The sequence below is a fragment of the Narcine bancroftii genome, chromosome 2, assembly GCF_036971445.1.
Source record: "Narcine bancroftii isolate sNarBan1 chromosome 2, sNarBan1.hap1, whole genome shotgun sequence".
Lineage (NCBI taxonomy): Eukaryota > Metazoa > Chordata > Chondrichthyes > Torpediniformes > Narcinidae > Narcine > Narcine bancroftii.
Window position 1 is genome coordinate 216156412 of NC_091470.1, and position 26868 is coordinate 216183279.

The 26868-nt window shown below is 44.1% G+C and overlaps 1 protein-coding gene across 6 annotated transcripts; it reads right to left on the reverse strand.

The window, feature by feature from the left end:
* Window positions 1-23852, reverse strand: ntaq1 (N-terminal glutamine amidase 1). Of its 6 annotated transcripts, none has more exons than XM_069920264.1 (6): window positions 23603-23852; window positions 19181-19280; window positions 10645-10695; window positions 5483-5631; window positions 1919-2043; window positions 1-547 (listed from the first exon to the last, which is right to left on the reverse strand). In XM_069920264.1, the coding sequence occupies exons 1-6, from the start codon at window positions 23671-23673 to the stop codon at window positions 438-440; spliced, it is 606 nt and encodes a 201-aa protein (XP_069776365.1). In that variant the 5' UTR covers window positions 23674-23852; the 3' UTR covers window positions 1-437. The 6 variants fall into 6 exon arrangements, with proteins under 6 accessions (XP_069776365.1, XP_069776367.1, XP_069776364.1 ...); XM_069920266.1 differs by having other exon boundaries at window positions 23623-23850; XM_069920263.1 differs by lacking the exon at window positions 23603-23852 and adding an exon at window positions 23326-23592.
* Window positions 23853-26868: the final 3016 nt, after the last annotated feature.

Here is a 26868-nt window from a genome sequence, read left to right on the forward strand (position 1 = left end):
TTTAAGTATTAAAATGTATTGATTTTATTTTACATTGTGGAATAACAAGACAAGGTTTCCACACTGACCAGAAGGATCGTCCTTACGATACCATCACACGACACGACAATGTGCAGAGACTTCAATGGGCAATATTATCGTATATGACTGTGGAAACCGGTCTACCACAGGGTCTTTATTTGATGCTGAGCATTCCATCTTGAGCAATAATTGCAATTTGAAGGTTTCTTTATAAATCACATTTGCAGAGGCCATGGTCAAATGAGATTTTCTTTCACCTTTAACTGCTGCATTCCTGCTGACTATGTCTTCTTTAAAATGCCTGTTTAAGTTCACAACTCAATAGAGTTCCTGTCAAATAATCAATACCTCTCTTATACAGTTCCTTCAGACGAAAGACTGATACTGGAAATATTGAGAAACATTCATTCCAAATATTATTGTTTTGTACTTCCAAACTGTTGAGTAAATTCTGTGAAGGTATAAACATCGCCCCATCCGACAGCAAGATTCATACTGATGAAGTCATTCAGATTCATTTTTGCTTCTGGAATTCAATCAAAATCACAACAGATTAGGAGATGAAACTCGAAGGTCTGCAGATGCTGTAATTGTAGTAAAACCACAAAAATGCTGGAGGAACTCAGCCTGTCTCGCAGCATCCATAGAAGGTAATGTCAGCCTGGTTTTTGTTTGTACCTTGACGAGGGGCTCAGGCCTGAAACGTCAGTTATACATCTTTACCTCCTGGAGACCTGCTGAGTTCCTCCAGCATCTCTGTGTTTTTACACAGATTAGAAATGGAAGTTTTGAAACCAGGAACCAATGCAACTGATCCAATGCAACTGACCCGGAGGAAATCCATGCAAACATGGTGAAAACGTACAAACTCCTTACAGACAGCATGGGATTCAAACCCAGGTCACTGGTGTTGTAATACCATTGCACTAACTGCTTATCTTTTTTTCTCTACCTGGCATTTTTGTTCTATTACTTTGTTATTAATTGTGTCATATGTAACTGGGAAGTTGCAGCAAGTGGGGCTTTCATTCCATCTGTTCATGGCACTAACAGACATGACTATATAATAAACTCTCACCTATTCATCCACCACCTTAGCCAAAAGCACTGCTCAAGTGTAAAATCTCTTCCGACAAGGACAGCAAATGCTTGGAACAGTGTTTGTAAGTACTGTACATCTTTAATTCTTTTAAACTTAATTTAAAAAAAAAATTTACAGCACAGTAGCAGCTGTGCCAGCCAATTTCACCCAAATTAACCTTCAACTCTCCACCCTCCCCCCCCCGCCCAAAAACATTAGAAAGGTGGGAGGACCTGGAGGAAAATCCATGCAGGTTACGGGGAAACTTACAAACTCTTTAGAGACAGCGCTGGATTTGAACCTGGGTCACTGGTGCTGTAGTGGCATTGCTCCAACCATGCTACCCCTCATGCTACCACCTCATTGGAAATATGCTGTGATTCCTTCGTTGATGCCCAAGCCCTAAATCCTGGAACTCTCACCAACAGGAAGCCTTGCCACCAGCTTCTCCTGGACCATAATCTTTTTAAAAAAATACACCAGCCCTTTTAGCCCATGATCCCATGCCGCCCAATTTAGACCCAATTAACCCACAACCCTGGGCACGTTTTGAAGGGTTGGAGGAAACCGTAGCCCCACCCCCCCAAGGGAAAATCCACGCAGACATGGGGAGAACATACGAATTCCTTACAGATACTGTGGGATTCGAACCCCTGGCGCTGTAACGGTGTGGCACTAACTGCCGCTCTAACCATGACACCCAAATGCATGTTCCAAGAAGAAATATACAAGGGACAGACACTGCAGAAGACAACTCCTCGAGCATTCAAGCCCAGTACAAACAGGAAGTGTTGGGAAAAAGGTGCTTTCGCTTACCTGCAGTTTGAATGCATGGGTATGATGGAGGAGGCATGCGCCACATCCCATGAGCATCTTTCATGTGAGATCGATCTGATGCAAACTTCTTCAGGTACAGATCCGCTCTGAGCACTCTCATTTTCCTGTGCATGAATCACAGCACAACACACATTATATCACAAGGCTTCTGCATCTATCCCTCCCTGGCCTTCGCTTTCCATAATATATTCCCAGAGAACAAAAAGCATCAAGCTGCTCTTTTTGGGTTGAAGTGGCAGAAAGGGGTGGCTGACTGTCAGAATCACATTAGGCCTCCAGTCAATCAACCACAAGGTGACAGGGTCAGGCCACTGCTGCAAAGCTCCAGCGTCGGGGTGGGGGGGACTCCATCTTCATCTTTGGTGCTGCCTGTGTGGAGTTTGCATGTCCTGTCTGTGAATGTGTGGATATTCCAGCCTACTCCTACATCCCAAAGTCATGCTTGTTGGTTGATTGATGGCTAAAGGTCGCCTTGAGTACAGGTGGGTGGCATGAAAATAGGGCCGAGTTGACAGGAAGGCAGGTTACAGGGAAAACAACTGGGGGGATGGGACCAATGGGAATGCTTTGAGAATGAGCATGGATTTGATAACCAAATGGCCTCTTTCTATACTGTTAAAGAAATAGGTTCAGTCCATTGCACAATTACCTTCCTAAGAGAAACAAAAAGGAATCAAATTTTAGGAACCTAGAGGTGCTGGAGTCCAGGTTTCTGTGCCTTCTGCCCAAAGGTAGCAATGCCCTCTAGGGGCCTAGGCAGAGATATTTAAAATGTCCTGAGACATGGTTGAGATGTTAAGGATTGTTAATGTTCTTCTGTTGTTTTAAGAAAGGCTCTAAGAGTAATCCAAGAGATTATAGGCCGGTGAGCCTGACATCAATAGTGGGAAAGTTATTGAAAGGTATTCTAAGAAAAACAAGTACAGTAAAATCCCCGTTATCCAGAATTCAAGCAACAAGCAGCCTCAAACAACTGGCCAAAAAAATCACGGAAAATAAATAGGTAAGAAATACAAAATCGGTGCGCCCTGGAAGTCAGCTCACCAATCACGCAACGCACAATCTCAAACAACCAGCAAATTCACATATCTGGCATCTACCAATAGGTGCCGATATCGGGGTTTTTACTGTATTTGGATAGCCAGGGACTGATTAACAATAGTCAACATGGCTCTCTGCATGGTAAGTCATGTTTAACCAATCTCATAGAGTTTTTCAAGGAGTTTATCAGGAATTTTAATGAAGGAAAGGCCTTAGATGTTTTCTACTTGGACTTTACCAAGGCCATTGTAAAGGTCCTGCATGGGAGGCTGGTCAAGAAAGTTCAGTTACTCGGTATTCAGGATGAGGTAGTAAACAGGATTAAACATTGGTTTTGCAGGAGAAATAAAGAATAGTAGTAGATGATTGCCTCAGACTGCCTCAGGGATCGGTGCTGGGCCTATTATTGTTTGTCTTCTATATCAATGATCTGGATGATAATGTGGGAAATTAGATCAGCAAGTTTGCAGATGACACTAAGATTGGAAGCTTTGTAGACAACGAAGAATGTTTTCAAAGGGATCTGGACCAGCTGGAAAAATGGGCTGAAAAATGGCAGATGGAATTAAACGCAGATGAGTGTGAGGTGTTGCATTTTGGAAGGACAAACTAAGTTAGGACATACACTGTAAAGGGTAGGGCACTGAGGAGTATGGTAGATCAGACTGATTTGGGAATACAGATACATAATTCCCTGAAAGTGACATCACAGGTGGATGGGGTTGTAAAGAGAGCTTTGGGCATATTGGCCTTCAGAAATCAAAGTACTGAGTTCGGATGTTATGGTAAAGTTGCATAAGACATTGTTGAGGCCAAATTTGGAGTATTTTGTGCAGTTTTAGTCACCTAACTACAGGAAAGATATCAATAAGATGGAAGGAGTGCAGATAAGATTTACTAGGATGTTGCCAGGACTTCAGGAACTGAGTTACTGGAAAAGGTTAAAGAGGTTAGGACTTTATTCCTTGGAGTGTAGGGGAACTTGGAGGTATCTAATCAAGCAGGTTCACCCCCCCCCCCCATCACCTCGAGGTTAGGTGAAACATGAGCTAGAGGACACGAGTTGTAGGTGAACATTGAAACTTTCAGGGGGAACTCCCTCACACAGAGAGTGGTAGGGGTGTGGATCCAGCTCCCAGTGGAGGTAGTGAATGCGGGCTCAATTTTGGCATTTAAGAAGAACTTGGACAGGTACATGGATGGGAAGGGTATGGAGGGCTATGGGCTGGGCGCAGGTCAATGCGACAAGGCAAATAATAGTTTGGCATGGACTAGTTTGGCCAGAGGACTTGTTTCTGTGCTGTAATGTTCTATGGTTCTGAGAGAAGAAAGTGGAAGACGATTCTGAAACCTTTCACAGCCCTTGTTTGTGCTGGCTGAGACTCAACCAATAAATACAGCCAAGTCCATCCCCGGTTCCCACATCCATGCAGACATCTACATGAGGTGCTACCTCCAGAAGGCAGCCGACATCATAAAGGACCCCCATCACCCTGGTCACAACTACCTCGCATTGCTACCTTTGGGCAGAAGGCACAGAAACCTGGACTCCAGCACCTCTAGGTTCCTGAACAGTGCCTTTCCTAACAGCTGTCAGGCTCTTGAACCTCCCCGTTCTACCCAAACCAACCATAAACTACTCTGGGGCTACCAGAGAAAAATCTGTCAGCAATATTGAAACCTCAATTTTTTTCCTTATGCTAACAGCAACTGTAAATCTATCATTTGATATTTCTCCTCCCTATCTTGGCGTATTGTGGTAATTTAACTTATTATACTATTGTACTTGCCATATCTTACATATGTGCTATGTGGCTGCAGCAAGTAAGAATTTTGCTGTATCTCTACATTGTACTGTGTACATGAAAATAAACTCTTCTATCATAAAAACAGCCTGCTTCTTTCCATTGCAGTTTTTAGGCCTATTTTTAATTTAGACCTTCAGCAGCACAGTACCCGGCCATTTTAGCCCACAAGCCTGTGCCGCCCAATTTACACCCCATTAATCTACAACCCCTGGGACATTTTGAATGGTGGGAGGAAACCGGAGCCCCCGGGGAAAAACCCACACAGACACGGGGAGAGCATACAAGCTCCTTACCCACGGCATGGGACTCGAACCCCAGACCCAATCGCTGGTGCTGTAAAAGCGTTTTGCACTAACTGCTATGCCAACCGTCCCACAGGAGTTCCAATCCTGCCTGAGAAAGTTAAGTTCTGATAATTAAATAAAATGGAAAGTAAAAAGACATCATCAATAATGGGGACAATGAAACTGGCCTGTTGCATTGCCACGATTGTTCTTGCGGGCAGCAAACTTCCTGTCCTCACTGAGTCTGGCACTTATCTGGCTCCAGTGCAGTTGACGCTTCAACAAGCTCCCAATCAGCCCAGGAAGACACACAGCTTAGAGGTTATTAGGATGGTGGAATTGGGTGAAATTTGCCTCGTGGTGCCTAAATCCCGTGAATCAGTACAATAGAAAAAAAAACCTTGCCTCACCTTCTAAAAGCCGGTCTGATCAGGTCTTCAGAATGGAAAGCTTCTTTCACATAAATATCAAAAGGGCAGGGAAAGGGCAACATTGTATCCAAATCGTACACCTCACACTGCTGTCCTCCACAATCGTGCATCAGGATAACATGGTAATCCTGGGTGAAAAGGCAGGAGGGTAAAGACTGAACCACGAGTAAGGAGTAATTCCCATTAGAACACAGAACACAGGATCAGGCCCTGTGGCTCAGAAAGTGGACATCAAACTAAACCAAATCTCTTCTGTATGCAGATGTGACTCAGACCCACAGACTCCCACCTAGCTCAGTGAAATACTCAGGTGTGGGACAGTTTGGCGTGGGAAATAAATGTTTGCTTAGCCAGCAAAATAATGTTCCAAGCTCTGTACTCCTCTCTTCCATTGGGCACAAGATCCATGACATCAAAAACACAATCCTGTCTTTCCTGCTGCTATCTGTGATCTGCTCCCATTTTTCAGTTCATTTTATTTGTGTGGGACTGCCACTTTAAGAGTTAACAAAAGCCTGCAGGTTTTGGAAAGTGACTGTAAACTTGCAGCAAGCTTCGAAGACAAAATCGTGCATTTGCAGAATGAAGGGAAGAAGCCCTGGGGAAGCTGGGGCAGAGACCATGTGACCAGCTTATTGAAAAGAGAGATGGCTCAGGAGGCCATTTTAAGAAGGCAACACAAGAGTAAAAAGCTCTTTAACCTCCTTGTGGGAATGAGAAAACTCACTTGTATGGTTATAGACAAACTGTCTGATTTTCTCCTGTTAGTTATAGAGGAATGAGAAGACCACTTTGTGACCAAAAGAGTGAAGGTCACTTTTGTTCGACTGACCCACGAAAAGGGTTCTACTTGCAGAAGGGTGACCAGACTGAGAGTCACTTGAGTTTGGCTGACCCAAGAGAAGGGTTCTAGAAGCTTTGTGAGCATCGCTTGCTTTGTGTCCCCTATGCAAAGAAGAGGGAAGCTCTGATTGGCACTCATCTAAAAAGGGTATTTCGTTGATGCACCTCAACAAGGATTTCGTGAATTAATCAACATTCTGACACCCCTGGTCTCTCTCACCTACTTCATGAATTGCTAATCCCATCTAAGGCCTGTGATCGGGACTAGGGTTCGAATCCCGTGCTGTCTGTAAGTAGTTTGTACATTCTCCATGTGTCTGTGTGGGTTTTTCATGGGGGCTCCGGTTTCCTCCCACTGTTCAAAACATACCAGGGTTGTAGATCAATTGGCTGTGATTGGGCGGCCCAGGGTCGTGGGCCAAAAGCACCTGTTACTGTTCTGTATGTCTAAATTTTTAAATAAGAAAAATATTGACTGGCAGCTCCTTCATGCAAAGGTTCAGATGGGGCGGAATTTGTCAGCTGTGTCCAGGAAGGATTCCCAACAGTGTGTGGACAAACCAACAGGAGGAGGGGCCATGCTGGATCTAGTACTGGCAAATAAACCTGGTCAGGTGATGACCTCTTAGCGGATGAGCATTTCGGAGACCGCGACCACAACTCCCTGACCTTCAGCATAGCCATGGGCAAGGATGGGAACAGATGATGTGAGGAAGTGTTTAATTTGAGAAGAGCCAATTGCACAACAGAAGCTTGGGAACAATGATAAGCATAGCAGAAATGTGGAGGATGTTTAGGTCATTTATGTGAATGAGTTTGTTTCACTGAGGCATTTTCTGTATCAGAGAAACTGGCCACAGGCTGGGAGATCTCTGCTATAGTGGCAGACAGAGCTGAGGTGCTGAACAAAGTGATCTCCCGGTCCGCTGCCAGTCTCTCCAATATAGAGGAGACCACAGCCAGACACCGGATGCAGTAGATGAACCCTGCAAATTCACGTAAAGCGTTGCTTCACTGAGAAGGCCTAGTTGTGGCCCTGATAGATGGTAAGGGAGGTGTGGGTGCAAGTGGAGCGTCTCCTGCAGTCCCACAAGGTTCTTTGTGGGGCCAAAGTGGGAAACCTGGAACTGGAGCTGAAAAACCACGTAGTACCAGATGGCAGCTTCTATGCCAGACCATCCGAGATGTCCTTCCTCTTCAAAATTTGTGGTTTCCTCTCCACTACCATCAACTCAGTGTTCACCTACATACCCTCCATTACCCGCACATCTGCCCTGGCCCCTTCCACCCCCACGCACAACAAGAACAGTATTCCTCGTCCTCATCTACCACCCCACCGGCCTCTGCATCCAACACATCCCCCTCTGTCATTTCTGCCACCTACTACGTGATCCCACCACTAGACACCTATTCCCCTCTCCACCTTCAGCAGGGATCACTCCCATGTCACCTACCCCTGTGGCCGCAGGAAGTGCCAGACATGCATCTGCATGTCCTCCCTCACCACTATTTAGAGCCCCAAAGGGTCCTTCCAAGTAAAGGAATACTATGTGAATCTGCAGGGATCATCTACTGCACACATGTCAAACTCTGGCCCGCGGGCCAAATTTGGCCCGCGATATAATTATATTTGGCCCGCAAGATCATATTAAATATATATTAGAGTTGGCCCGCTGGCCGCCGCGCAAGTATAGCACATGCACAGCAGCAACCTCCAACGGACCCGCCGCCTAGCTCCAACGGACCCGCCGCCTAGCTGCAACGGACCGTCCGCATAACTGCAACGGACCGTCCGCATAACTGCAACGGACCCGCCGCCTAGCTACAACCGACCCGCCGCCTAGCTACAACGGACCCGCCGCCTAGCTCCCTGTGGCTGGATGTGGTGGGTCACCTCCGCGTCTCCTTGAGCTTCATCTGTGGGCGGGTGCTGCTGGGCATCGGACTTTCCGCTGGGGTGGAGGTCGCGAACAAGTTCCACCGCTCTCACGGTATTCCCGGTGAGATGGCGAGACCAGCGGGGACTCCTTGGGTTGTTGGCGGCGGTTGCGGCAGGCGGAGGCGGGGGCGGAGGAGGGAGAGGGGGCGGGGGGGGATGCCGCTCGGGTTTGCTGGCTGGGCTGGGGAGGGCTCCCTGCAGACCTCCGCTCCCTGGCATGCTTCTCGGCAACGTGCGATCCTTGGCTTAAAGGCTAGAGAGAAATATTATTTATTAAATATTTTATTTCTTATTTGTTAATGCTTCTTATGGAAAGAGTTTAACCAAAACTATTATTAAACATTTATTTTAATAAGAAAAAGTTTAACATTACATATGTTGAGAGAAAACATGCAGATGTTGTTGAAAATTTTCAATAAATATTTAGTTCGGCCCTCGACTTAGTCCAAGTTTTTAATTTTGGCCCTCGGTGAATTTGAGTTTGACACCCCTGATCTACTGAATCCGGTGCTCCTGCTGTGGTCTCCTCTACATCAGTGAGACTTGACACAGACTGGGCAATAGCTTTGTTGAGCATCTCGGCTCTGTCTGCTGCCGTAGCGAGGGTCTCCCAGTGTCCGACCATTTCAGTTCTCGATCCCATTCCCATGCTGACATGTCTGTCCACGGTCTCATGCAAAGCTGCACTGAGACAACCCACAAATTGGAGGAACTCCAACTGGATGGCATTAACATTGACTTCTCCGGTTTCCATTAGCCCCCTCTGCCACCCATCTATCCCTGTATCTCCTGTCCTCTGGCTTGCTCTCTCTCTCACTTTCCTTTTCCTTCTCTCCTTTCCTTCAAATCTCCATTCACAGAGACCCCCCCCCTGACCTTTCTTCCCATTCGTGCCCAATTATCACCTTTCATCCCTGCCCTTCCTTCCTTCTCCCCGCCTTTTAACTCGGGTGCCTGCTTGCTTCTTGCTCACACCTTGAAGAGAAACTCCGGCACGAAATGTCGGTAATATATCTTCACTTTCTACAGGCACAGTGAGACCCGCTGAGTTCCTCCAGCATCTCTGTGTTTTAACTATGTGCCACATGGAGCTGAGCAAATTGAAGGTCAAGAAGCGTGCTTGCTTCCCATGCAATAAGGAACCTTAACTTTGTAAAGAGCAGATGTACGAATCCTTTTCCAGAAGCGTCAGTTGGAAAATGGGATCCAATTAAGCAGGGTTGTCAAGACGTTAGCGGCTGCTTGGAGAACGAGAGAATGCAATGAAGTGGAGATTGTGGGAAAACGGAGGTACTCACTTCCTGGCAGAGTAAGGCTGAGAAAACTAATGGGGACACCCTGAGAGAGCACGAGGGTCACAGCAGTCTCCCCCACTGGCAAAGGGAAGAATGTTTTCATATGGAAGGTTGTTGAGATCTGGATGTGTCATCCAAAAAGTTTTGGGAGGGAAAGACAATCTGGCATTCGGAAGGCACGTGGACATGAACTTGATAGGACAGGTTTGCAGGGTTACAGGTTGCTATTTGGACTGACTGAATTGCCTCACCACCATCATTCCTGTCTTTGAAATAAGCAGCGGTCCATAGAGTTTAAAAAGATAGCGACAATGCAATTTTAAATCTAAATACAGTAAAACCCCTGGATTCCGGAATTCAAGCAACCGGCAAAAAAGAGATGAAAATAAATAAAAAATATTAAAGTAAATAAAAATAAAATAATAGGTTTTTTAAAAAAAAGCAGGTCTAAAATTGCAAAAGTAAATGTTCTCTGAAGTAGCACATAAACCTTTGGTGAAGATGGGAGCCAATATCCAGCCAGCGGAGGGCCTTGATCGGTGTTTTGCTCGTAGCAGCTGTTTAAATAAAGTTGTGTGAAACAGCAAAGGCGTCACCCAGGATGAAGAGCTGGTTGATGCCGCTCACCATTGGGGTGACTCTCTTAAAGTGACTCCTTATCCCTGCTTAGTAGGAGTCACCCCAGTCAGAGGCTTTATCTGTAAACTTGGGGGAGGGAGAGGGGTTAATTATCTATAATGTCATTGTTCGTCTTTTGGGCGGCTCCATGGAGGGGGAGGAACTTGCAGATGCAGTGACAATTAAATGTTTTCAAAGAATGTGACTGAAAATAAAGTAAAATGTTTCAAGGTTTATATATTCCTGCAAGTGAAGTTTGTTCAGTGCAAGTACAATGTCGTAATTTTGTCTTTTAAACTGCTTATTTTTAATGCAGGTGTATTAGTTCGGCATTGTAAGAGCAAGTATAAAGTAAATGGAAAATGCACTTATCCGGCATCTAACAATCCCCATTGCGGCCAAATATCAGAGGTTTTACTATATAGGTTAAATAAGAGATTATTTACCCAAATTACAGGTTGGTCTCCATGGCAAGATCTCTGTCTCCATATGGGCACCTTTACAATAAAGAAATGAATAAAAAATAAATGGAAACTGTTCTATCATTTGCTTAAGTAGTTAATGGGCACTGACTTTAATTCCAAATGACGCTAGGCATAAAGAATCTATTCAATGAATCTAACCAATAGAGAACTAGACAAGACCCCTTTAGTGAGGAAGTATCAAACAATACAGTGGGAGCCATTCAAGTTCAATATCATCTGATTGTCCATCCACAACCTGATGAAACTGTCCCTCTCCAGACCATGAAGCATGCACAAAAACACAATACATAGTACATCATGATCACATAAACAATCAAAATAATGAATATACATATTTGGGATGACTGGCATGGTTACAGGATACTGTTCATCACTCTCACAGCCTGCGGGAAGTCCTGGCAGTCCTGATTTTGATTCTCCAGTACCTCCTTGATGGTAGTAGAGTGAAGATACTGGTGCTGGATGGAAAGGGTCTTCTGTAATTCCTTGAGACCTATTTAAGCCGCTTTCAGGTGGCCAGAATACCCCAACATAAAACCGCCTAAAATACCCGAATGCGGTTGTTGGGAGGCCACCTAAAAGCGGAGAACCCTGACCTGAGGAGTACTTACCCAAGCCCCTCCGCTTCCGAGCAAGCCCCCTAGGCACCTGAAAGTGAGCAGGACCATGGCTATGGTCGACAGGAGCCAGCGTTTGCTCTGCACCGCCTCTCCCCACTGCAGACCTTTCAGGTGCCAGAACAGTGCCTTCAACACTGCCACCTGAATGTCGCTTCGCACACACCCACAGCCGGCTCCGGAGCTGCATTCTCCCAGTTATTGCACCTGAAAGCAGTTTTAGACTGCGCTCCCAGTAAATGTCATTTATAGAGGAAAACGAGTCCCTAGTGATTCTCTCAGTTGTTCTAATGATCCTCTGTTTGATGCTTTGCAGCTACCATCCCACACAATGATGCAGCCAGACAAGACACACTCAATTCTTCTCCTGTAAAAGGTTGTCAAGAAGAGCAACCTGGAAGCCTTGCTTTTCTCAGCCTCCTTTCGAAGATCAGGCGCTGCTGTGCCTTCCTGACTAATGAGAAGCTGTTGTAGGTCGGGATAGGTCATCTATTAATGGCCCACCAAGTATCTTTGTGCTCTCCACTAACTCCATGACAGAACCATTGATACATTCCATCATAGTGCATGAACCCCTTGTCCATGTAACAGCCATTCTTAAATGGAGTACCTGTGACACTGACAAGTTTCCTCAGCATTCTCTGTACTGATATTGGCTACTAACATTCTATTCATACTGGGCAGATGAAGCTTTGCTCACTGGGTGAATGCTTAGCATGCAAGCTCAAAAGATGTAACAGTGCAGGAGGCTGCTTGATCCTTCACACCTGTGAAACTACGCCAAGAGCGATTTGTCTACTCTTTCCAACAGTTCTGCAAACTCCTCCTCTCAGGGTTTATTTCAGATCCCTTGCAAGTTTCCTGGAGTAGACATAGTGCAGGAGGGAAGTCTTCAGGTCTCTTGATCAATGTGCTCTCTTCTAGGGAAGGTGGGTCCTGTTCCAACAAGACAGTTTGCATCTGAACTGGAAGGGGACTGATAACCTTGCGGGAAGGTTTGCTAGAGCTGCTCCATTGGGTTTAAACTAGATTTGGAGGGAGAAGGGAACCAGAGCCGATAGAGGACTGGAGGGAAAAGGTGATCCTAAAATTGCACTTGCCATTAGAAGTCAAGTACATGGTGGAAATGTTCTCAAGTACATGTATTTCAATGCAAGGAGTATTGAAGGAATGGCCATGGATCTTAGACCATGGATTGGCACATGGAATTATGATATTGTGGCCATTAGTGAAACTTGGTTGTAGGAGGGACAGGACTGGCAACTCAATGTTCTGGGCTTCCATTGCTTTAAAAATTATAGAATTTTGTTGGGGGGGGCTGAATGAAAGGGGGAGAGTGGCATTGCTCATCAGAGAAAATATCACAGCTGTGCTCAGGCAGGACAGACCAGAAGATTCATCTACTGAGGCCATATGGGTGGAACTGAGGAACAGGAAAGGTATGACCACACTCATGGGGTTGTGTTATAGACCATCAAATAGTCAATGAGAATTGGAGGAGCAAATCTGTAGAGAGATAGCAGACAACTGCAGGAAATACAGGGTTGTGATAGTAGGAGATTTAAATTTTCCACATATTAACTTGGACTCCCATACTGTAAAAGGGCTAGATGCCTTTGAGTTTGTCAAATGTGTTCAGGGTTTTCTAAATCAATATATAGAGGTACCAATGAGAGAGAGTGCAATACTGGATCTCTTATTGGGAAACGAAACAGGACAGGTGACAGAAGTATGTGTAGGGGAACATTTTGGGTCTAGTGATCATAATGCCATTAGTTTCAAGTTAATTATGGAGAATAGGTCTGGGCCTCAGGTTGAGATCTAATTGGAGAAAGGCCAATTTTGAGGAAATGAGAAAGGATCTAGAATGCATGGATTGGGACAAGTTATTTTCGGGCAAGGATGTGCAAGGTAAATGGAGGCCCTTCAAAGGGGAAATGTTGAGAGTACAGAGTTTGTATGTTCCTGTCAGGATTAAAGGCAAGGTTAGCAGGAATGGGGAATGTTGGTTTTTGAGGGATATTGGGGCCTGGTTCGGAAGAGAGGTGTATAACAGATAAAGGCAACATGGAGTAAATGAGGTATTTGAGGAGAATAAAAAATGCAAGAACAAGCTCAAGAAAGAAATCGGGAAGGTAAAAAGACATGAGGTTGCTTTGGCAGACAATGTGAAGGGATGTCCTAAGGGTTTCTATAGGTATTTTAAGAGCAAAAGGATAGTAAAGGACAAAATTGATCCCCTTGAAGATTAGAGTGGTCGGCTTTGTATGGAGCCAAAAGAAATGGGGGAATTTTTAATTTTTTTTCCCCTCAGTATTCACCCAAGAAACAGCCACAGAGATGTGGGAAGTAGAAACACAAGCAGTGAGGTCATAGACCTAAACAGATTAAAGAGGAAGAACTGCTTGCTGTCATAAAGCAAATAAGGCTGGATAAATCCCCAAGGCCTGACAAGATATTCCCTCAGACACTGAGGGAGAATAGTGTAGAAATTGCAGGAGCTCTAGCAGAAATATTTACAATATCCTTAACCACGGGTGTGGTGCTGGAGGATTGGAAGGTAGCTCATATTGTTCTGTTGTTTAAAAAAAGCTACAGATTGGAGGGTACGATATTGTGGCTAATGGATGGATGTCATTGGGAGACAAACATCCAAGGACAAAATGAAGGTTGGCTCGCTAAAGGATAAAGGAGGCAACTTGTGTGGCAGAGAAAGTTGGGGAGGTCCTAAATAAATACAATGCTACCTGGATCAGGGTGAGGTCGGAATAGAACAGGCAGACAATGTTGACATTAAGGAAGAGGAAGTGTTGGATCTTCTTGAAAACATTAAGATTGATGTCCCTGGGGAATGGAGGGAAAAGATAGCTGGAGCAGTGGCTATGAAGTGCCAGAGGCAAATGTGGTCCCCTTGTTTAAAAAAAGGTATATTTAAGTTTAGACAAACAGCACGGTACTATTTTGGCCCACAAGTCCGTGCCACCCAATTTACATCCAATTAACCTACAACCCCCGATACATTTCCAACAGTGGGAGGAAACCAGAGCCCCAGGGAAAACGTAAAAACTCCTTACAGACAGCACAGGATTTGAACCTCGGTCCCGATTGCTGGTGCTATAAAGGCGTTGTGCTAATCGCTACTAGGGAGAATCCTGGGAATTACAGACTGGTGAGTGTGCATCAGTGATGTGCAAACTATTGGAGAGGATTCTTAAGGATAGGATCTACGAGCAGTTGTTCAGTCTACTCAGGGATAGTCAGCATAGCTTTGTGAAGGGAAGGCCGAGCCTCGCAAGTCTAATTGAGTTTTTTGAGGTGGTAACAAAAGAAGTTGATGAGGGTAGGGCAGAAAATGTGGTCTATATGGATTCTAGTACGGAAATTGACAAGGTTCCCCATGAGAGACATCCAGAAAATCATGAGGCTCGGGATCCATGGAACTTTGACTGTGTGGATAACAAATTAGCTTACGTGTAGAAAGCAAAGGGTAATAGTGGAGGGGAAGTATTTTGCTGGAAGGTCAGTGACTAGTGGAATGCTGCAGGGCTCTGTTCTGGGACTACTGCTGTTCGTGGATGGTACAGAAAAGGTTTTTGTAGGTTAAAAAAAGGATATAGACAGGATGCAGAGTTGGGCAGAAAAATGACAGATGGCGTTTAATCCAGATAAGTGTGAGGTGATGCATTTTGGAAGGACAAACCAGAAGGCAGAGTACAGAGTTAATGGTTTGGATCATGGATGAACATAGGGACCTTGGGGATCCAAATGCATACATCCTGCAAGGTCACCGCATAGGTTGATACATTAGTTAAGAAGGCCTATTCAGCGTTGGCCTTCATTAATAGGGGGATTGAGTTCAAGAGGTCATGTTGCAACTCTACAAGAGCTGCAATATGGGTGGAACAGTTAGCGTAGCGGTTAGCGCAACACCTTTACAGTGTCAGCGATTGGGACCTGGGTTTAAATCCCACACTGCCTGCAGGAAGTTTGTAGGTTCTCCCCATGTCTGTGTGGGTTTTTCCCGGGGGATCAGTTTTCCTCCCGCTCTTCAAAAAAGTTCAGGGCTGTAGGTTAATTGGGTATAATTGAGCGGCACGGGCTCATGTGCCGAAATGGCCTGTTACCGTGCTGTATGCCTAATTTAAAATTTAAATCACTGGTGAGACCACACTTGGAGTATTGTGTTCAGTTCTGGGCAATGATGTGGAAGCTATGGAGAGAGTGCAGAAGAGATTTACCAGGATGTTGCCTGGATTTGGAAACAAGTCTTTTGAGGCAAGATTAGTAGAGCTGGGACTTTTCTCCTTGCAAGGATGAGAAGCTCTTTGAATGGCCATGCAAGTAGATAGGGTGTATGGTACACTTGGCTCCATTGGGTTGAGTATTCCTTAAAAAGAAGGATGTTACAGTTTCATAAAACTTTGGTTAGGCCGCACTAGGAATACTGTGTGCACTTCTGCTCACTACACTGCAGGAAGGATGTGCAAGCTTTGGAAAGGGAACGGAGGAGGTTTACCAGGGTCTTGCCTACCTAAGAGGGTATGAGTTATGGGAAGAGACTGGGCAAACTTGGTTTGTTGTCTCTAGAGCGTTGGAAGCTGCATGGAGACCAGATCGAGGGCTAGAAAATCATGAGGGGCATCATTAGAGTGGACAGTCAGAATCTTTTCTCCAGGGTAAAAGTGTCACACACTGGAGGGTATGAGTTTAAGGTGGGGGGAGGGTATTTAAGGGAGATGGGCAGAACAAATATTTTACACAGAGTGGAGGGAGGTGCCTGGGTTGTGGTGAATATAATTATACAATTGAAAAAGCTTCCAAGATAATATTCTGCATGTGATTAGTTTGATTAATAGATTTCGACAATCTTTAGATCACCCGATGGTGATACCTTTAGATGCAGAAAAAGCATTTGATAGAGTTGAGTGGAATTTTTTGTTTAAAGTTCTGGAGAAATTTAAGTTTGGTCCTTTCTTTATTGGTTGGATTAGGCTTTATATAGTAAACCGGTAGCTAGAGTATTGACGAATGCCTTGATTTCGGAACCGTTTAAATTGACTTGATCAACTCGTCAAGGTTATCCTTTATCACCAGCTTTGTTTGCGTTAGTGATCAAACCTTTAGCACAGCTGATAAGACAAAATACACAAATACAAGGTATGAAAGTTTTAGATGAGGAGTATAAAATTAATTTATTTGCTGATGATGTATTGGTGTATTTAACAAACCCAGCTCAGTCACTTTTGCACTTGAAGGAGTGTTTAATACGATATGGATGTCTTTCTGGATATAGTTAATTGAGAAAAAAGTGAAATATTACCGGTAAGTGAAGGAGATTATTCAGTTTATAAGAATATTATTAATTTGAAATGGACTGATCAAATTAAATATTTGGGTATAATTTTGAATGTTAATTATCAATCTTTATATAAATTAAATTATGTTCCGTTAATAAAAAAATTAAAACTGATTTGATTAAATGGAAAGATTTACCTATTAATTTATTGGGTAGGATAAATACAATTAAGATTAATATTTTTCCGCATATGCAATATTTGTTTCAATCTATTCCGTATTTACTTGATAATATTTTTTTTTTCGAGATTTGAATAAAATGGTTAGGGAGTTTTTATGGAGAGGTAAATTTTCAAGAGTAGCCTTGAATAAATTAACTTGGAAATATGAGTTAGGGGGATTACGTTTACCACATTTTTGAAATTATTATGAAGCAGCCCAACTTAAATTTATTAGTTCATTGATGGATTTGGAACGGCCCTCTAGTTGCGCCAAAATTGAGATGGCAAATATTTCTGAATTTGAAATACATCAATTTTTGTTTAGATGGAATATAAATTTGTTACAGCAACATAATGTGGCCTATGTTAAAACATTTAATGAAGTTATGGATAAAGGGGTGAATTATCGGCTTTGACTGTTGTATAATAATCAACTTATTTCTTTTTCAATACACAATCGAAGTTTATTACATTGGAGATTTAAAGGTGTGGAAAATTTGGGAGATTGTTTTAAAGAAGGTAAATTTTTATCTTTTAATCAGATGAGGGACAGTTATGGTATTGATAAGGACTCTTCGTTTCTTTATTATCAAATTCAATCTTTGGTAAAACATGTGTTTGGTAGAGATATGATTTTACCTGAAATGACTAAATTTGAGACTTTACTTATGAAGGAAGCAGAGAAGGGTTATTTTCATCTATGTATCAAATATTACAGGATGGTATGGATAAAAAGGGTTGGGATAAATCCAAAAGTAAATGGGAAGCGGATATTGGTTTTATTTTTTCCGAGGATGATTGGTTAGATATCTGTTATGATAGTGTAACTAGATTGATAAATGCACGTTACACAATGATTAATTATAATTTTTTACATCAATTATACTTAACACCTGAAAAACTAAAAAAGTATGGTTTTCATGAATCAGATTTGTGTTTTAGATGTGGTAATTGTGTTGGAACTTTTTTTCATGCTGTCTGGTCTTGTATATATATATATATATATATATATATACAATCTTTTTGGAAGAAAATTCAATTGTTTTTAGAATACCTGTATAAGATTAAAATACCTTTAGATCCGACAGTATTTTTATTGGGCAGTTTGCAACCTCTGAAAAGTTTGGGATTAGATAAATTTCAACTTGCTTTTGTATATTTAGCATTATCTGTAACGAAAAAATGTATTACTAGTACATGGAAAGATACAAATATGATTGATATTAATAGATGGCATAATGAGATGAAATATTATTTAATAATGGAAAAAAATTACATATGTTTCACGTGATAATTATAGATTTTTTATTAATAAATGGTTGTTATATTCAGAATATTTACATTTTAATTTACGTTGATTAGATCTCAATATGTATGTTTAATTTTTCCTTAATTTTTTTTTCTTTCTTTATGGCTCTCCTTAGGAGAGTTGGCCGAAGGGGGGGGTTCTTTTCTTTTCTTTTCTTTTTTTTCTATAAAAAATAACATTCATGTTTATGGTTAATTGTTGTATGTTATTTACTATTTGTATTTTGAATGAATAAATAAAGTTTTTTTTTTAAAAAGAAAAGGCTTCCAGATAGACCCCTGATCATGAAGGGGATGGAGGGATATCCACAAGGTGCAAACAGCAGATTTTTAAATTTTAAACTTAGACATAGAGCACAGTAACAGGCCATTTCAGCCTGTCCCATCCAATTATACCCCATTAACCTACACCTCCAGTATATTTTGAATGGTGGGAGTAAACCGGAGTCCTTGGGGGAAACCCATGCAGACACAGAGACAACGTACAAACTCCTTGCAGAAGCGTGGGATTCAAACCCCGATCTCAATCACTGGTGCTGTAAAGACACTGCACTAACCACTAAGCCAACCGTGTGATTTGGGATCATGTTTGGCACAGACACGTGGGCTGCAGGGAGTGTTCTGTTCACCACTGAGAATGCACAGCACCACTGTTGTTCCTGCCCTTCGAATGAGATGTCTGACCTGTCAGGGACTTTCAGGAGCTTTCATGCTATTATCTCCTGATAAATTCAAAGCTTTTCTCCAAAGCTCGAAGCAATATGAAACATTATTCAAGGTTTATTGCCAACCCATTACATTAATGTGTGGATTGTCTACACTGCAACGGTATATGAAGGAACACTTCATTGGCAGTAATGTATAATTCTAACCAAGTATGCCTCAGACTGGGTAATCCCATCAGATTCCACTGGGTCCAGGTTCCACCCCATGAGTCAGCCAAGCCTCAGATGGCTGGCTTGGGTGCAGTGGGGAGGGGGCTCGGGGGAAGAAGCAGTAAAATTCTTGTTCCTCAATAGAACGCAATATGCTTTTTTATTTTCAAATAACACTTACCATCTTTTGATCATTTGATATGAAAACAGCATACCATTCTTCCAAAGGATACTGCCTTTTTTTCTGCACATATTCGCAGAGCTTCCACACATTTTCTTCACTGGAAAGACAAGTGCACAATGGGTTAAAAGGCTGGATTGTTTTTCCTTTCAATGGCACATGGCTGAAGCTGAACTGCCCTGTGTGTGAACGAGTCGAGGAAAGAGAGGGGCTTTACTGAGGAGAGGCATGCTTCCAGCAAATGGTAAGGGCAGGGGAAATCGTACCCAAGGAACACGAACACATGAAATCGCGGGTTTTGAAGGGACGTTGGGCTCTCAGGTGTTTTGCAGGTGGTAGAGCTAGTGGTGGGCTCGAGCTCAGAGGTACAACAAACAAGAGAAGGATAAGAGTGTGGCCAAGGAAATTTAAACACCATCAATTGAAGTGTTTATTGTCATATCTACAAAGATGCAGTGAGAAACTTGATTTGTGTGCTATCCAGGCAAGTCGACCTACAATTGGTAGTGCAAGAGTAAAAACAAAGGTTCAAAGGATAGTATTAATGAGACAAGCACAATAGAACAATGCAAGGCATCATCTTATCGTAACAGGGGTCGGAAAGAGACTGTCCTTGAATCTGATTGGCAGGCACCAGTGGCGAGAAGGAAACAGACAAATTTCACACACTTCCTGCTGGAGAGGTGGGTGTTGGACAGAGGGGAGAGGGGTTTTAGCTGCAACAGAGGAAAGATGCTGAAGTGTAGCTTTGCATTCAAGGATTTTCCCAATGGAGCGCAGTTTCGCAGATTGTCCATGACGTCTCGTCAAGTTTATTGTCATCTAATTTTGAAAGAGCGTTCTCCAGTCCTCAGTGCAAAACAGATAAATACACAACCAGACAAACAAGAATAACTGCCCTTGGGAAGAAGCTGTTCCTCAGCCTGGTGGTGCTGGTTCTGATACTCTTGTATCGCTTCCCCAATGGGAACAGCTGGAAAATGCTGTGTGCAGGGTGGAAGGGGTCCTCAATGATTTTGTGTGACCATCTTCAGACAACGATCCCGGTAGATCACATTGATGGGGAGGTGGGGGTGGGGGGGAGAGGAAAATTCCAGTGATCCTCTCTGCCACTCTTACAGTCCTGTGGATTGACCAATCCATTTCTCTGCAGCAAACTGTGATGCAACCAGCCAGGATGCTCTCGATAGAGCTCCTGTAGAAGGTTGACATTATGGTGTCTGGTAGCCTTGCCCGCTTCAGACTTCTCAGGAAGTACAGTTGCTGTTGTGCCTTCCTGACAAAGTGAGGTGATGCTGAGTGTCCACCATAGGTCACTAGATAAATGAACTCCAAGGAACTTGGTGCTGTCCACTACATAGTTGTTAATGGGTCCTCCTGAAGTCTACAATCATCTCCTTCGTCTTGTCCACATTGAGACTCAGGGTCACTTTGATGAACGGCTCGAGCCCAAAACATCAGTTCTGTATTTTTACTTTTGCTCTATAAAGGACACTGCTTGACCTGCTGAGTTTCTCCAGCTTTGTTTTTACTTGAGTCTCAGGCTGTTCTCTCGCACCATATCACAAGATTTTCTACCTGTTCTCGGTATTGCTGATGAGGCCATCCACTCAAGCCTGATCACTCGAATTCAAAGGAGCATTGATGAGGGTTGCAGCCAAGAGGAGAGACAATAAGGGTTTTACTGGGGTCTAAATGGACAAGGAGGCAAGGGCGCATCTTTGGGTCATTAAATTTACACATACAGCAGGGTAACAGGTCATTTCAGCCCACAGGTCTGTGCCACTCAATTACATTAATTTCAAACACTGGGAGGAAACCAGATCCCCCCAGGAAAACCCACACAAACATGGTGAGAATATACAAACTCCTTACAGACAGCGCGAGATTAGAACCCTGGTCCCGATGCTGGAGCTGTAGCTGCTTTGCACTCATTGCTACACCAACCATGCGGTCCTTATGTGAGGTATTTGTCAACAACACACTGAACACCAGAATGAAGAATGAACCTGGGTCGGTGGAGCTGTGAAACAGCTGGGCCACTGTGCTGCCCTACCAGAGACTCCGGACCCACCAACAGTCCTCCAGTTTAAGGACCAAGAGTGACACACAATAAATGTGGTCATTGCTGCAACATTCCCACCACATGAATGCCATGGGGTGATCAGAGATGGCAATACTCACAAGGTGACGAGAGCAGCAATTTCACCAGCGAAAACCAAAGGGTGAGGGAGTGATTGTACAGGTAGGATATGACATTTGTACAGGGGCAGATGAAGGGGGGGAAAAAGAGGGTCAAATCAGGAGGACAAGATGAAGTGAGATGCAAGGTTGAAATCGCCGAGGATAAAGAGCCAAATAAAAACACGTTTCCTGCCCGAGCTTAGAAATATTTTGGAAGGAAGTTTTTCAAACATTATTGGCAATTTAAAATTTAAAATTGAAACCTAGCTCTTTAATTGCTCTTTTTGGAACATTCCAAGAAGAGGATGCTGTTCAATTCAATGCCACATTTTATCTTTTACTTCGTTGATGTCCAGTCGTACAATTTTAATTAAATGGAACGATAATACCCCACCTACACAATGGTTAAAAGGGATATTATGTCGTTTAAACTTGGAAAAATTAGATATGCAGTTTATAATTCAAATATTAAATTCTAAATTATATGGGGATTCGTTCTAGGACTACTAGCATAACCTTAAGATTTAGAGTTAAACTAGAATTTGTGTTGTCCCTCTCCAAGACTGTGCCACCTAGATTTATTAATATTAATTTTCAACCTTGCTTAGGGGAAGGGATTATGAAATTTCTTTCATTTTTGTTTTGTTCTATTTTGATGTTTTGAGTGTGCTTTGGAACTTGTATTTGTGATCATTATTGAAACTTTTTTTCTCTGATATTGTAGCTCATTTCATAATTGTACTGTTCTAAAATATCAATAAATATGTTTTTTAAATTTTTTAAAAAGCACAATGTTGGAGAAACTCAGCTGGTCACACTGTATACAGGTATCTCCCCACTTTTCGAAGGTTCGCTTTATGCCACTTCGCTTTGACGAAAGGCCTACATTAGTGCCTTTTTTTCACCAACCAAAATTTAATCTGAAGAGGATTTTCCCTTTTAGAATAAAACGGTGAAAAGCAAAAATAGCATTCAGCGGGCTGTCGGGAGAGCGCGGGGCAGAGGGATCAGTGTGGGGACTGATAGCAGGCTGTTGGGAGAGTGCAGGGCAGTGGGATCAGTGTGGGGACTGATAGTGGGCTGTTGGGAGAGTGCAGGGCAGTTGGATCAGTGTGGGGACTGATAGCGGGCTATTGGGAGAGTGCAGAGCAGTTGGATCAGTGTGGGGACCGACACAGGACTGTCGGGAGAGTGCAGAGCAGTGGGATCAGTGTGGGGACTGATAGCGGGCTATTGGGAGAGTGCAGGGCAGTGGGATCAGTGTGGGGACTGATAGTGGGCTGTCAGGAACGCGTGGGACTGTAGGATCAGTAGAGGGACCAACATGGGGGGTGTTGGGACACTGAGGGGCAGTGGGTCTGGGAACACTTAAAAAATTGTTCCCGTATAAATTAATAGTAATTGCTTCTTTGCTTTACGCCACTTTTCGAAAGGTTTCAAGGGAACGCTCTATTTTCGGATAATAAAGATACATAATCAACATTTTGGTCTTGAGACCTTCATCACGGATGAAGAGCTGCTGGGTGCAAAGAGCAAGGGAACAAAACAGGCTCCCTCTCCTCCTCTCCTCCCCCACCCCGACCCCCCCCCCCCCCAAAGCTCACTAGAGCAACTTGAGCGAAGAAGTGCTCATCTGTGCCCACATTTAGTGTCGCCCCAGTTCCTTCACCCCCCCTCCCCTCCCCTCCTCTCCTCCCCTCCCCTCCCCCCCTCTCCTCCCCTCCCCCCCTCTCCTCCCCCTCCCCTCCCCTCCCCCCCTCCTCCCCCCTCCCCTCCCTCCTCCCCTCCATTGACCTGCTGAGTTCCTCCACCGGTTTACTGCTCCCTTCTGCAGCCTCCTGTGCTGCCCCGAGTCCTGCACAACGGGCTCAAAACAACCGTGGGGGTGGGGACATAGTGGTGGCAACTGAGCAGAAACCGGGCCGGCGCTCGAACCACGGGCCGGGCCGGCTGCAGCTCACCAGTAGCAGCGGGTGTACGCGCACTCCTCCCGGATCAGCGCGGGGGGCCGGCGTTCGTCGCCCGATCCCAACCCGGCGGCCTTCGGCAAGCTCATGGCACGTCGCGTCGCGGCGCAGCGAATCCCCTTCCCTTCCTCCTGGGCGCACGCAGCAGGAAAGCCGGGGTCGGGAGGCAGCGACGGCGGCCCGGAGAAGCCGCTGCGCACGTCGTGGGCTGGAAGCGGCACCGAGCGCGCCCTGCGCAGGGACGAGGGTGGCAGAGGGCAATGCCACGCACAAGCACGATGCAGTCAACACCTTCTGGGGACGGACCCCAGCCTTGTACCCGGAGGCGGTCAAGGCATCCATCGCTGGCTAATCTGTTAAAAAAAAACTTTTTTAAATTGGCACGGACAAGGCAGAAGAAGTCGTTTCCCGTGCTGCCCGGCTCTATAAAATTCCAACTGGGGCACATGCACCTCACAGATGGGGTGAACGAGCCGGTTTCCTGAAACCAGACTCAATGAAAGCACGCAGTAAACGCTGAAGGAGTGATAGAGGGCTTGTGATCCTCCTGACCACTAGAGGGAGTTGGAAACTAGTTTGTTGCAGCTTGGGTTGGATCCATGATGCATGCCCGAGAAAGTAGCTAATAAAGTATAGTTGCTTTAAAATAATCCAAGTTTCTTTATTACATTAAAAGAAATATTACATGGTACCAGGAGTGGAAGAAACACCAGGATTGTGCAGAGTATGTATCAGGGGATGGCAGCACAGAAATGGAGAGTGTAAGGGCTCATGATGCTGTAAATTGGACTGAAAATGCTGCCCACTAATGAAGGTTGTTCAAACAAAGATTCATGCAGAACTTGCCTGCCATTGGACTTGATTGCAAACAGGATGCATGGAAGATTGCACTGCTAGTTACCGTGGCAGAGTCTCAAGTACTAGAGGTTTTCAACACATTGGTCTTTGCTGAGTCAGAAGGCCAGGGCAAGTTGGACAAGGTTAATGAGATGTTTGATGAATACTGTTCACCAAAGGAAAATGAAATGTTCAAGAGGTACATGTTTCGTTCACACACAGCTGCAGAGAGAGAGAGCTTTGACTTGAAATTAAAAGCATTAATCACTGCAAGATTCAATGATCCGTGATCATTGTGTTCGGATTATTGATAAAAAAAATGAGAGAGAGAGGTAGTTGCGAGAGACAGCGCTTATTTTAGCTGGAGCTGTGAAGATATGAGTAAAAAGAATAGTCTCGCTCTGTAGGATTTAAATTCCTCCATATAGTGATATGATTTAGATCCTTCCAAAATGTTTCTAAGCTCGGGCAGGAAACATTTTATTTTTACTTGGCTCTTTATCCTCAGAGATGAAATTGTGGTTTTTGCCACTTTTGCCTTTGCTACTGTTCTTGACAATTTATCTAATATTGGGTCTAAGCAAAAATTAAAATCTCCGCTAATCAGTATATTTTGTCTTCTCTCTGTAGTTTTTAAGATGTCCTTCATAAAGGCTTCATTGTCATATTTGGGCCATAGATATTCATAAGTGTCCATGCTTCTCCATAAATTTTACAATGTGCCATTATATACCTTCCAGCCCTGTCAACTGATGTGCCTTCTATTAATATTGGTGTATTTTTATTAATTAGAATCGCTACTCTTCTTGCCTTTGAACTAAAAGAAGACAATATTATTTGACACATCCTCTTTTCAATCATGTTCCAATTTAGTAAGATGTGTTTGCTGTAGAAAGATGTCTACTTTTAATTTCAAGATCCTTTTCCTCTTCACCGGACTGTTTAACACAATATTAAGACTAATAAACTTTTAGTGTTTTATCCATACCATTTTTCAAACAAATACTGTAGAACAATAAAATCTTTTTTTATTAACTTTTTAAATAATACTGCAGCATTTCCCTTTTAAGAAACATACACATTTCACCTTTAAAAACATGCACACACAAAACCTGGAAGCCTGTGAAAAAGGCCCGTGGATTTTCCAAAGAAGAACCCCTCTCTTTAGTGCCATTTTTTAAAACCTCTCCTTTCCTGGTGCCATATTCCCCCTTGGATCGGAGTCCCTGTCCTGCCACTTTCCTTCCAGAGTTTCCATTTTTTTAGTAGTAAAAATAAGGCAGTTCACTACTAAAAGATTGGTAAAATATACATTTTTTCAGTTTTTCCCATTTTAGAACAGTCCTTTTCAATCTTCTTATCTTGAACTTTAATCTTTTCACAGCTTTCGTAAAAATTCCTTTACTTCTTCCTTATTCTTGAAAATTCTTCAATAACCTTCTGAGTCATCGACCCTCAGCATTGTTGAGTATGATATTGAGTATTTAAAGTTTTTGGATCACAATTGTCTCATTACCTTTATTGGACCAAGGCACTTAGCTTGTTTTGCCCCAACATTCACAGAAGCTCACCAGTCTTTCCCCTCGATTCCTTCTCTCAGTCCGATGATTCTTACATTATTACGTCTTGTGGTGGCGCACTCACTCAGGGTAAACCGGCACCGCTTGTAACACCATGTGGCAGGGTAGCCCTGGGAAGATGGTGCCGTCAGGGGTTTCTTCCTCACTCAAACCTCCAGCATGGCGTGCGCCCTGGGCAGCGATTGTGACATCATCACGCACGTGGTGACTGAACCAACGCTGCTAAAACAGTCGTTAATGGCCCTCAGCATGGTGGCTGTGCTTCTTACACTGCTCACTTGCCACATTGGTGACCCTGACGAACCCAGGTGTTTTTCTGGACTCTGAACCATGGATTCGGCAGAGGTTAATGCCATCTCTATCAAGCATCCCCCCCCCCCCCATTTCTGGACCCTCCACCCGAGGACGTGGTTCAGGCAAGCGGAAGCACAGTTCCAGCTTCGAAACATCTCCACAGATGTCACGATATTTTACCACATTGTGAGTGCACTGGACCAAGACACGGCAGCAAGGGTGGACGACCTCATCCACCACCCCCGGCTGTGGGCAAGCACACCGTCCTCAAAAACCTGCTACTGGGGACATTTGGGCTCACCCCCCAGCAATGGGCTTCCAGGCTCCTGCACCTGGATGGGCTCGGAGACCGCAGTCCCTCAGTGCTGATGGACGAAATGCTGGCCCTGGAGGAAGACAACAAGCCCTGTTTTTTCTTCCACCAAATGTTCCTCGAGCAGATGCTGGAGGACATCCAGCTGCTCCTCATCGATGTGGATTTCTCGGACCCTCACAAAGCTGCGGTCTGGGTGGATGCCCTCTGGCAAATGAAGAGGGAGAACATGGCAGCCCTCAACCAGATGGCACGACCAGGAATCAGCCGACCACAAACTGCCCCCAAGACCAGGCCGGAGGAGAGCCATCGACCTGGTGTTTCTACCATCAGCGCTGGGGAGTGCAAGCACGCAAGTGCCGACAACCTTGCAGGTTTCAGGGAAACTACCAGGCCAGCCTCCTTCATGTTACAGACAAATCCACCGGCCGCTGCTTCCTGGTGGACACAGGGGCTGAGTTGAGCATCCTACCCCCCATAGCCTTAGAGACTCGCACCCGATCACATGGTCCA

Coding starts and splice junctions, on each gene's coding strand:
- ntaq1 (XM_069920262.1), bottom strand. CDS start 8,504: ATGCCAGGGAGCGGAGGTCTGCAGGGAGCCCTCCCCAGCCCAGCCAGC. Junction 2,044..5,482: donor ATCAGACCGGCTTTTAGAAG/GTGAGGCAAGGT, acceptor ATTCATGCACAG/GAAAATGAGAGTGCTCAGAG. Junction 548..1,918: donor CCCATGCATTCAAACTGCAG/GTAAGCGAAAGC, acceptor ATTGAATTCCAG/AAGCAAAAATGAATCTGAAT.